Source organism: Desmodus rotundus, chromosome 12 (assembly GCF_022682495.2).
Source record: "Desmodus rotundus isolate HL8 chromosome 12, HLdesRot8A.1, whole genome shotgun sequence".
Taxonomy (NCBI): Eukaryota; Metazoa; Chordata; class Mammalia; order Chiroptera; family Phyllostomidae; genus Desmodus; species Desmodus rotundus.
In genome coordinates this window covers 18,944,880-18,956,622 of record NC_071398.1, presented here as the reverse complement: position 1 = coordinate 18,956,622, position 11,743 = coordinate 18,944,880, and the positions used below count along the sequence as shown (strand labels likewise).

Below are 11,743 nucleotides of genomic sequence, written 5' to 3'. Positions count from 1 at the left end.
TTGTTTCTATAACCCAGTAGGATAGGTCTACTGCTGGCCTTTACCCGTTGTATCATATTTTTACATGGATGCTAATTACATTACTCAAAGCACACTGGCTACAGCAGGTTAGACAAACTACTGCCAGCAGACCAATCTGGCCGCTGCCTGTTTTTATAAAGTTTTATTGGAAGCCAGTCCCACACATTCATATATTGTAGCTTCCATGCTACAGCAGTGGAATGATTGGTGCAAAGACCATATGGCAAAGCCTAAAATATTTATTACCTGGCCCCTTAAGTTTGCCTGTTTTCAGGGCTATAGTAACAAATACACTCCAAAATTTATAACAGCTCAAATATAAGTTTCTCTCTCTTCCATGTAATGGTCCAAAGTGGACAACTTTTCCCCACGTTGGGTTTGTGGACACAGGATGCTTCTGCTTCATTGTTCTGCAGTCCTCGAGGGCTTCCACATCATTCGTCCTGAGCCTGTAGAAAAGGACAGGTACCTGAAGGGGACACTCCTGACTCCTTTAGCCTTGATCCAGAAATGAGACACATTCTTCACTCATGATCCATCAGCAAGAACTAGGTACCCGGCAACATTTCAATGTAAAGGATGGATGGCACACTTGGTCCCTGGCTTTGCAGCCTCCTCCAAGTGACAACTAGAAGCTACAAATTTTAGTGGGCAGCTACCCATCTCAGCCATGCCAACACTAAGCAAAGAGGAGGTGGGACAGAAGAGAATTAGAAAGCAGTCCTCTCTGGCTTGCTTTTGGGAGCTGGGGCATTTTCGCCTTGGAGGAAGCCAGACAGAATATTACATCATCACATCCTCTAACATAAGGAAGCTGCCCTGAAAGAGAGCTAAGTAGCTTTTGACTGGCATCAAATGCCAGAATTAGGGCCAGGACTTCCAAAGACTCAGCTAAGGTGAGGCATCGTGAAGCAGGATGCTAAAAGGAAAGACAGCCCTTCCTCAGGGTGCAGTCAGACCAGCTCATGGAATCTTAATCGGGTCAAGAGTTGAGCATTGTTGGTCTAGCAACTCTGATACAATCTGAACGTTTGTACATGTACATACATTTCTTCTTGAGTCTTCTTAAATTCCAAGAATTCCTTGACCACCCCCCCCTCCAAAAAAAAAATGTTACAAACAACAGTAAGTCTGGTCTAAAATTCTTACCCTACCCTGGAATTTGCTGAACGGCAGCATAAGCAATCCACCACAGTGAGTTTGTTATTGTAAAGAACTTACCACATATCCAGGCCATTCTGGTTTTTGCTTTTCTATTTTATTTGTTATAAAGGCAAGTTTCCCCACTAAAACCCAGCAATCAGTGGTGGGAAAAAAAAGAAAGTGAAAAATCCTAAGCTGTACAATAAAAAACTAGGAGGATGGGTTAGGGGCGTGTTTGGGGGCGGGCAGGGGACACAAATGAGCTGCCATTGAGGATGAGGCAGAGGTGTAGGTGGCGTCGGAAGTTGTCCAGCACCCAAGGTCACCCTCTCAGCACGCTGTCCTTCTCTGGTCTTCATCAGCAGGACCGTGGTGCACAGACTTCAATACAAGAGCTGGTAAACTGAGGCACAGTTCTTGGAGCCTGTGACTAGGTACTGGCTGTCGGAGGACACATCACAACACACGATTTCTGTAGACTCCTCTTCCTAGAGGAAAAAGAGGCCAAAAAAGGGACTACATGCAGGGGCCAGGCTTGGGCAAGAGGGGGAGTCTTTATCTAGGGCTCTTTCAAGGCTCAGCGTAGACCTGAGACTCGGTTTGGGGACAGGGCCAGACATAAGGGCTCGAGGTAGAGCCCCCGAGTGTATAGGACCTTAAGTCCTCTTCCCCCCATCAACTAAATGGCCCCAGGTGCCATCTCAGAGGTACTTTCCTGCGCTGTCTCTGGGGCCTGACCAACTGGGATCTAGGGCTACAGCTCCGAGTGCCTGGGTTTCATATCCCTCCTCCCAGTACCTGAAACAACCTCTGTAGAGAAGGTGCAGCTAGGCAGTGGATTGACTCGCCCAGTGTGGTCACAAAATAGCTCCCTGCGAAGGAAAGACCGATGGAGGGCCAGACAATGCATTCCAGTCTCAGCTCTGTCCCCAGCTGGACTAGGGAAAAGGTTTCTCTGCCTTAGTTTCCCCAAACATAAAAATCAGAGACACAACCCGAGCCATCCCCTCACCAGTGCCCCCACCCCAGCCACACAGGATGGTGGCGAGCATCACTGAACAAAAGGACACTCAGCCCGGGCTTCATGCCTCTTCTGTCCATCTGTGTCTTCAGGCTGTCATTCTGTGGAGGAAGCTACCATTTCAGAGACAGTCGGGAAGGGAGAGGAGGTGAGTAGAGAGAGGCAGGGAAGACAGCCAGGCCATCAATGGGAAGGGGGGGGTGACACAGAGGGGAGAGCAGTGGGAAGGTGGACATTTGGCTGGTGTCAGGGCTGGAGAGGGAGGAATTAAGAGTCTGAAATAAGGCTGGACCCAGGCTCTACAAGTAAGTAGACACCCTGCCATGTGACAGGACACCCTGAGGTGTCACCTGGTTTCTCACTCACCACAGGAGGCAAACTTCAGGTTGTGGTGGTGGACATATTTATTGATGGAGGCCTTAAACTTCTCCTTCCGGTGCGAGTGCAGGATTATGATGTCGCTTGTTCTCAGGCCCACCAAAACCCATTCCTCACTGGGGTCGTGGGTAATGCTGAGGATCTGTTGGGGAGAGGATCCGGAGTCAGTGCTCAAGGCTGCCCACCCCCACACTCAGGCCCGCTCCTGCGGAAACCCACAGCTCCTAGTCACAGGGGCCCGCACTCAGCCCAGTGGCAGCTGGCCAGGCACCTCGTGATGCAGACTGAGTTGCTGCAGCTTCTGGCAACTCCTCAGGTCCCAGGAATACAGTCTGGTGTCTTCACCTCCCGTCCAGAACTTATTGCCCGTGAGGTCCACGCATCGGGACCCATATTCAGGGATTTCTTGCTTCCTGGAGGGAAAGAACTCAGAGGTTTGTGTATTAGTTGGGCCCCTAGAAGTTTTGGGCCCAGAAAGGCCCTAGAGGTCCCCCAGATGTATTCTTCAGACTGACTCACCTAGTCCCACTACACAGAGGGGAATGTGAGGTCCAGAAAGAACACATGCTTTCCCAAGCGCCTTGCCATCAGGCTCTCCCCCAGGTTATACCTGATCAAGATTTGGTTCTGCAAATCCCAAATCTCAACGAATCCTTTGAAGCAAGCCAAGCAGATCTGGGCATTGGAGGAGAGGGCCAGCGAGTAGCATATGGGGCCTGTGGAAGCCAGCTGTGCCCTGATGCGAGGTGTGGGTGCCAGATCCCAAAGAGTCAGGGTCCGGGACACCCCGCCAGTGATCAGGCTCTGCTCATCGGGGAACAGCTTACAGGTGAGGACACAGTTCTGATGGTCCTGCGGGAATGGTTCGCATTCTCACATCACCTCCTCCAGGCACAGGCTCCAAGCCTCCTCACAGAACTCTGTCTGGGTTCCCCCAAGCCCTCTGGAACCCTCACCTGAAAGTTCAGCTGAGCCTGAGGGGCCTTGTTCCAGGTGTGCAGAGCACTCTTGTCCCACACCTTGATGTAGCCGTGACCACACGTGTACACGTGGTGAGTCGAGCTGCTGATGGCAATGGCGCAGACTCTCTTGCCGTGGCGGAGTCTGCCAACCTTCAAAGGTGCACGTGGGGTCCTCGGCCTGACAACCACTTCATCCGCAATGGGAGGCTGGGGAGAGGAGGAGGCGGGTGGCCATGAACGGGTCATAGTCCTGGGCCACCATCATCCACAGGGACTGCCTGCCCCTGTCCTCTGACTACACTCCTCACCATTCGTGCCTCAGCTCCTCGCTCACCCCCAGGCAGAACCGTATCCTCATCTGGGGACCCCAGACCAGCAACACCTTCCACACTAGCCCAGGTCGTGCCCAGGTTTCCTTCCTTCGTAAACGGGGCCACGTTTTTGAGACTATTCTGAGCAACAGCAGGGAGTACAGAGCGTGGCTCAGAGACCCTTGGGACACAGCCCTCCAAGTGGTGAGCCTGTGAGTGGAAGGCCTTGTACACTGGTGGTGGGAGGAGGGGGGCAGCCTAGTTCAAAAGCAGCAGGGAACCAGAAGACACCCACTACCTATGGGACAGGATGAGTGTGGACACAGTGCACACCCTCACCTTCTTCTTACTAGCTTTTTGTTTGGGGGGGAGGGGACAGAGAAGGGGAAGATCCCAAGTTTTTTTTTTTTTTTTTTTTTTTAAAGAAGACACTTACAATTGCTTTGAAGAATGACCAAACTTCGTCACTGGAAGGTGGCAAAGGACAAGGCTGGCCTGCAGGGAAACGTCAATGCCCACCTGCTCACAGAGAGGGTGTCCGGCAGCCTGTTCTCCTAACACCGGGGCCTCGCTTTTGGTCCCCATCTGAGGGCTTTGAGCTACCACCCTCCCTGCCCACACTGTCCTGGTATGACTTACCAAACCTGGATCCTGGTAGGCAGCTATGACAAATGGAGAGGAGAAAGAGCATGAAATGGAGAGCTCCCAGCTAGGATTCCCCGCCCCTTCCCCACCCTGCAGGCCAGTTCCCTCCTCCACCAGTCTGTGCAAGGGAGACCTACCTGGAGCCAAACTCTGCATCTTCCCTTGGCTCTCCCACAGAGAACCAGCTGGCCTGGAGCTCAGACCTGTCTAGGGCCTGGAGGGCCCACTGCTGTGGGGTCAGAGAGCTCATCTCTTGATAAACTGGGCCTTGCTGTGCTGGGAAAACTGGGGGCCACTGGGGTATATCACACACCCCATCCAGCTGGGACTGCGCTTCATGCCCATGCTGGGCAGAATTGCCAGAGTCTTCTGGCTTATACTTCCTCTCCTCTGGTTCATCGTAAATTCTGAGGATAGTGAATGAGTTCCCTTCCTTCTCTCCACTCATGTTCTTAGATCGATGATGTGCCTGGGCCACCTGGTTGTAGGGCGTGAGAAATGGCTCCGTCAAACAGATGCTGGGTTCCCAGTTCGTCCTGATCCCCTGTAGCAAGAGAGAAAACAGATGCACTGTTTTGGAGTTTAGTTAGAATGATCAGAGAACACCTCTCACGGGGAGAGGATTCAAAATAATTGACTGCTGACTAAATTTTTGCACAAAAAGTTGGCAGCAATGGTGAAAAGTTTCACACAGACATTTTGAGATGTTACTCGGCATTGTGTTTTTCCTATTAGACCGCATTTCCGGTCCTATAAAATCAAACTCACCCTTAAATCTGGTGGTCAATTTGTCCAACGAAGGCTGAATAAAACGGAAGGCCACAGGAAACTCCACTCACATCACAGGGCCTCTTGTCCCCTGCAGGGGAAAACATGGAAGAACCCTGAAGAAGTCACGCAAACAGGATGTTCCATTTGGATGGGGCAAGGCTGCAGAGCGATGAAGAGGTGGCTGCTGGTGGTAATCTTCCCCACCCTATGGGAGAGTTCTGAGAACTGAATGGAATCATGCGTGTAGAATACTCAGAATTATGTAAGGCTAGTGACAAACACGCAATAAATGGCAGAGATTGTGTTTATTTGCGGACTGTGCCAGGGACCAAGGCTTGGAGGATTTAAGGCAAACCAAGTGCTTTTATTCAGGCTAGCCCCAGAAGGCCCTGGGCGGGTGGGGGGTTGCAGGGTGGGAGGGTTGGCCAGTGTTCCGTTAACAGGGAATATTAGAAGCCCCGGGGGCAAAATGATGGTTGCGCTGGGGAGGGCATCTTCCAATTGGACCCAATCCCTGGGTGACCAGCCTCAATGGTTGGCTCTCAGATCCCACCTCTCCCCGAACGCTCCAGCACATTCCCCAGAGAACCCAGGCTGCCTGCCCTCAGGGAAACGCAGGGCAGTTGTACTGCACCCTCCATGACTCTTGACACCTTTGAGCTCTCGCTGTGTGTTTGGTCGCCAACCAAATGCTTTTCATAGCTGAGCCCATTTTATTCTCACAATTGTGTGAGTCACATTTTACGAAGTTTTAAAACTGAACACAGAGCAGGTGAGCAAACAGGTAGAAAGCACAGAGAAGAGGTTCAAACGCTGCCCTGTCTGGCTCTAAACAGTCTCCTTCCCTACCTGCCTGACAGAGGAAGGAAGGCGACATCCACCATAATTATAAATGCGGTTTCCCTCAGACCTAGCACTTCCACTTTGAAGAGTTCATCCTAAAGGTGCACTTGAATGTACGCAAGAAAATATATGTACAAGCTGAAGCATTAGTTATGACAGCAGATGATTGGACAAACCCAAAGGAGGGAACGGGTGAAATAAGTTATAGTATTTGCATGGTGTGGAATACTACACAACTGGGAAAAATAACAAGGGCACTGCTGCATGGATATGGAAAACTCCAAGGGGTGTTAATGGGGGAAGGGGCGGATTCAGGAAATATGCAGCTTTTATGTAAAAGAAGGATGGAAATGAGAACCTTTTTCTGCATACGTTTTTATGCACATATTAGGAAGAGTGTTGCCCTTGGGGATGGAAATTGGCAAACAGGAAAGAAGAATGGGAGGGAGATTTGTTGCTGCAAAACTTGGGATCGTTTTTACATATTTTTGGCTATTTGAACCTAAATTTAAAACTGTTGGTACTTACGTCTTTTTCTCAGCCACGTCCTTTTTTGGTCATCTTTCTCCCAATGATAATTTGGGGCCCTCATGAGTCCTAGTTACTTATTTAAATAATTTAACAAACCATCTTGACGCACCTCAGGCCCCTTTAACTGGGACGCCAGGGCTGGGTAAGAGCACACGTGTTCCCAGCCCAGTGTGATAAGGAGTGGCTGGCTGCCCAGGCTCCTGCTTAGGGGGTAAAGCTGAAAGGCAGTGAGGCCATTTCACCAGGACTTCACCCCAAGAATGAGACAAGTAAGGCTTTCTACAAAGAGCAGAAGGAAGAGTTGACAGCCTGGACTCCCCCTAGGCTCTCTCCCGGAGCTGGGATTACAGAGACCTCTCCCGTACCAGGCAACTCCCTCCTTCCCAAGCTTCAACACAAAACGCTAGAGCTGGGAGTCAACCCTGCCCATGAGATAAGCACTCACCAATCCTCAAGGCGTGAAACTCACCTCTGAGAGCAGAAGGTCAGACCCTGGAGCTGGGAGCTGAGATCCAGCTCCTGCTGACAACCCGCCTCTCCAAGATCTGGACCCTCCCTTCCACACCCAGGCACTGTCCCTGCCTCTGCAGTGTAGCAGTTTTTAAACTTGACCCTAATTATAATCAAGCCCTAGGTCAGAACCTGGGTCGGGTGTCTGGCCCATGAATGGCTCATCTACCAGGCGTGGCCACAACCACAACCAACCGCAGAGCCACTGCTGGGCGGCCATTTCCGATTAATCCCTGTGTCCTTGGATAAGGGGCCAGATGGGGATCTGCCAGATAAATTCATGGCAGGAGGAAAGATGGAGTGAGAAATTTTTACAGGGACAAGTCTTTAGATTGTGTTTGGGCCGCCCAACAAGAGCCAGTGTTTGTTCAAAGCTGGATGGTTGGGTTGGGCTGTATACAGGAGCCATTTCAAATTGTCATCTCTGGGTGAATCCCCTTTGCTCGGGAACGCTGGCTTTGGGATGATGCCAGCAAGGGTGACTATGGGAGGAAGGAACAGCCACTTTTCTTTTTCTTCTCCCCCATCTGACTTGAGCAGGCCTGGCTCTGTGACCTTTCATCGTTCACCGATGTCTCTGAAAGTGAAGATCAGGGAAGTCTTTCTTTTCTGCGGATGTCTCATCCAGTGGTTCTTAAATTTGAGGAGTCATCGTAACTGCCTGGAGGGCTTGTTCACGCAGAGTGCCAGGCCCACCCCCAGAGATTCTGATTCTGTAGGTCTGGGGGTGGGGGCAAGACTTTGTATTTCTAACAAGTTCCCATGGGACATCACCGTGCTGTGCTACTGATGGCCTGGGGACCCCACCTGAGAAGCACTGCCTATCCCTTCTGTCTGGTAGTCATTTCTGGCAGGAGGGGAAGGGGAAGTGAAGCTGGATGCTCTCCCTCCACTTGCCTCCACCACTGGCCCTGCCCTCCCCCTGAACACATTCTTCTGTTCCATTTACTGGCCTCAGGCAGTTTGGCTGATGGTTTTCTTACCTTTGCTTCCTTAGGAGACGAGCCAGCAAGCTGCCAGTGCCCCTGCCCAGAGACACTCAGGCCAGCTATAGTCAAATGTGGTGATGGTGGTGGTGGGGAGCCCTAGCAATTGGTGGTGGATGAACACTGAAGCCAGAGTTCGGTTCCTCAGAGCCGGACCTCAAACTTCAGTCTCCAGATGTCTATTTGGAGGCTGGAGCGCCCTCTGATGGGCAATAGGTGAGCAACCCAATTCTTTCCACCTCTAAGACCTTTGTGCTCTTAGCCCTGTGTGCTTGATGGTGGTGCTTAGAATACCGCTCCCCTACCCCTACCCCACCCAGCACGAGAGCCCCCTGGGAATTCACCTGGACTTCTGTCGTTGATGAAAATGTATAAACTACATAAGCACAGGCACAAAACACTTCTTCTCTTACTGATTCACTGACATCACCCCCCACCCCCACCAGTGAGCTTGTGGTCCACAGGGAGAGCCAATAAATCAGCAGCTCCAAGTAGAAAAGGGGAGGAGGAGTGGCAGAGTGGGAATGATTAGACAGAGGTGAGGACGGAGAGCTGGGGGAGGACACAGAGCAGGCGATGCTGACCAAGGGGACAGGGAGGCCAGCAAGGGGGCGGTGGCTTTTGGCTCAGCTCACCGTGAAGAGGGAGGGGGAGCCCTCCCCCCCAGAAAGGACACTACATGGCACATCCAGGACCCTCCTCCCTGTTCACATGGTCTCTGTGCTTCCTCTCTCTTCCTCCCTCTTTGTCATGGTAGCCTCCAGCCACCACTCCTTATCATGTGCCCTTCCCGGGAGAGCATGGTGGTGGGTCCCATCACCCCCATCTTATGTTCTTAACAACCTCACACCTGCGGCCATGCTGTGGACTGCTTGTACTCTGAATCCTGCCTATCGACTCCAGTCCTGGACCCTGGACCCTTTACCTTTAAGCAAAGCCCACTGCCCTTCACTCTCATGGCCCCGCTGGCAAATGGCCCGTCTTCACAGTCCACCACAGTAGCCCTACTTATGTGAGTTTACAGTATGGACCTCTGGGGTGGGGAAGAGGGATGAGAGGTCGTGCTTCTTTTAAAAAAAAGGTTTGCAATGCGCTGGCTCAGAAGTCCATTCTGAGACTTCTTTGGGCTCTGGAGGGCGCGGGCTCTCACCCGCGCCTAGCGCTGTGCAGTCAGGCGCCCCCGCAGGCCTTCCGGGTTTCTCAGATCCTACCCCCTACCCTTAAGCCCAGCGGATGCGCCAGATTTTCCACCAAGAGTTCGGATCAGGCTACCCTTGTGGTAGTTTTCCCGCCCTTACAGGAGAGCGGGCTGCGGAGGCTCCTGCCCTGCAATGAGCGAACTGGCCACCAGGGGTAGCAGGAGGCCAAGCCCGGCGGCCAGTGACTCCTAATGGCTACTCCTTGTCCAACTGCAAGTCTCGGGGCGCCAGACGCGCAGGCCTGACTTCCCTCCTCCCTCTCACGCGGAGGCCAAAACAGTCCCAGGGCGCGAGGGCGCGCGCCCAAGGCTGTCCGGGGAGTGAAGGGTCGCTGGGGAAAGCCAGCCCCCATCTCCTGACCCCGCGCGCCCGTGGCCCAGGGCGGGTGGGATCCGGAGCCTCGCGTCCACACGCTAGGAGCACGTGGGCTCTGGGCTCTCAGGCCAAAGGCGGACGGAGGACACGCGCAACTCCTCTTACCGTGGCGGGCTGAAGGAACTAGCCGGGAGAGGTGGTGCCGGGCGACTTTGCAGCTGGGTAGGGCTTCCTGGAGGCTGGGCTTGGGCTGAGCGTGGGTGGGATTTCAGTGGCCGGGAGGGGATCGGGGCCACACTTCGGGATCACCGGAGCCTCGGGCCAGCCCGCGCGGGTACAGGGCGGGTACTGGTGAGCAGGGGGGAGGAAGTTGGAGCAGGAGAGAGGCTTAGGCGCTGGGAGGCGGAGGGCAGGCGCAGGACCCAGAGCTTCCCCCAGCGATCTCAGCCCGGGCTGGAGCCCCCGGGGAGTCCTGGGAGCTGTCGGACGTGCTGAGACCACGTGGTGGTGGCGCCTGTGAGATGGGGGCAGGGACAGCAGGGAGCTCCTGGAGAAGGCCGAGGCTCACTCACCTCAGGTTCACTCACTCGGACGAGCCCCGGCCTGCGGAAGGGGCCTTCCTGCCACAAACGTTCAACTGAACGGAGCCGTCTGTGTAAGGGGAAGGGTGTCCTCAGGTCCTTGTCAGGACAGGGTAACAGACACAGTGGGGTTGTGGTCTGGGGAGAATGGAGACCTCAGAGGCCGAGAGCCTCTTCTCACGACCCCATGCCCTCCGCGTGGAGGGGAGGGCTGTACTGAGCCTCTTGCCCCCCCCCCCCCCCCCAGATGACGCTGAGCGCTGCCTGCACCAGCTCAAGGACCCACGCATCTGCCCTGCCCGGGCCTCTCTCGCCAGGCTCTTCCCAGATTTGCTGGGGGCATGTGGCAGCCATGTCTTCCTCTGAACCTCCGTTTCCCCTCCTGACCTGGGCCCGGCATAACCGCATATTCTCTGAGGGCCCTTCCAGTGTGACAGGCTGGGGTGGGAGGGTGCTCTGAGCTGCAGGGACAGAACGTGCTGACCAAGACTGAGGAGAAAGACTAATTCTGACTCTTCCGGGCCCATGGCTCCGATTCAGAAAAGTGCTTTTTTGTAAGTGGACGTGGGCTCCAGTACTGTGGCTGCGTTTTGTCCTTGTAAGGCCGCCACTGGACCCAGGGCGTTCTGGGCCATGGGGCCACAGGACTTCATGAAGCCTTGCAGGTGTCTGTTTTCTCCTGGTGTCCTTGGGGTCTGAACAGAAGGACCTGCCCTGGACAAAACCAAACATACAGAGGTAGGGAACCCTTAAAGACCATTCAGGTAGGAAGGGCCTGGAGGCCTGGGACCAGCCCCCACCCCCTAGGCTGACCAGGAGCCTGAGACCAGAGAGGCCAAGGTGACACAGAACATTGGTGGCAGATTCTGGAGACATCAATTTGTCTTCAGGGACTCTTGACCCTCCTCAAGTCCCTGCCCGGTTTCTGCCACAGCACGAACTGCCAGACCCTGCTGGGAACCAGGACTGTAGGATTTCCTGTTCCCACCTCCCCCGACGGGCACAACCAGAAGCCACCTACAGGTTGTCTGTGAACCAGGAAGGTCAGAGCGAGCTGTGGTTCTCTAACCTCCTTTGGCCTGGGTAAGTGACCACATCAGCCACTGGTTTGCTGTGTGACCAGGGGCAATGCCAGCCATCTCTGGGCCTGTTTCCCTGTAAGTAAATGGACTTGGACCCCATGACTAGGGGCATCTCTGGGTCAAAGTGGTCTGGAATTTCCCACAGGAGCAGGGTCAGAGGGTCAGGGGAAGGAGGGTCCTGCTCCAGGGTCTGCCTCCACACATGCTCAGCTCCTAGCTTGAAGGTGGGGAGAGGGGGACTTATTACAATGGCATCTCCAGACACTGCTCAGGTCCTATACTGTCATTAGCTTTCTGACAGGGATATTTCCTTTGAAGAACTCAAGACAGCAGTCCTAGCCAACTCTGCTCACTCAGCTAGAGCACGGGAGCAGGTATGCCTGGGGCAGGGAGGCGGCCTGCACCCGTCTCTCTCTGTCCACGTTTGATGTGTGTGACTAGGAG

At 53.8% G+C, this 11,743-nt stretch overlaps 1 protein-coding gene across 1 annotated transcript; it reads right to left on the bottom strand.

The window, feature by feature from the left end:
- Positions 1-1,547: 1,547 nt before the first annotated feature.
- On the bottom strand, positions 1,548-10,852 carry TLE7 (TLE family member 7). Its single transcript, XM_053914888.1, has 12 exons — positions 10,796-10,852; positions 10,209-10,355; positions 4,619-5,025; positions 4,476-4,498; positions 4,273-4,331; positions 3,834-3,977; positions 3,520-3,732; positions 3,174-3,415; positions 2,835-2,976; positions 2,552-2,705; positions 1,963-2,036; positions 1,548-1,652 (listed from the first exon to the last, which is right to left on the bottom strand). The coding sequence occupies exons 1-12, from the start codon at positions 10,850-10,852 to the stop codon at positions 1,548-1,550; spliced, it is 1,767 nt and encodes a 588-aa protein (XP_053770863.1).
- Between the last annotated feature and the right edge of the window lie 891 nt (positions 10,853-11,743).

What these genes read in the sequence shown, in the direction of transcription:
- TLE7 (XM_053914888.1), bottom strand. Translation starts at nt 10,852, where the DNA reads ATGGCCCAGAACGCCCTGGGTCCAGTGGCGGCCTTACAAGGACAAAAC. An exon ending in AGGCTCAGCTGAACTTTCAG is followed by an intron (nt 3,416 to 3,519) that starts GTGAGGGTTCCA and finishes CCATTCCCGCAG; the next exon opens with GACCATCAGAACTGTGTCCT. An exon ending in CCTGAAGTTTGCCTCCTGTG is followed by an intron (nt 2,037 to 2,551) that starts GTGAGTGAGAAA and finishes TTTCCTTCGCAG; the next exon opens with GGAGCTATTTTGTGACCACA.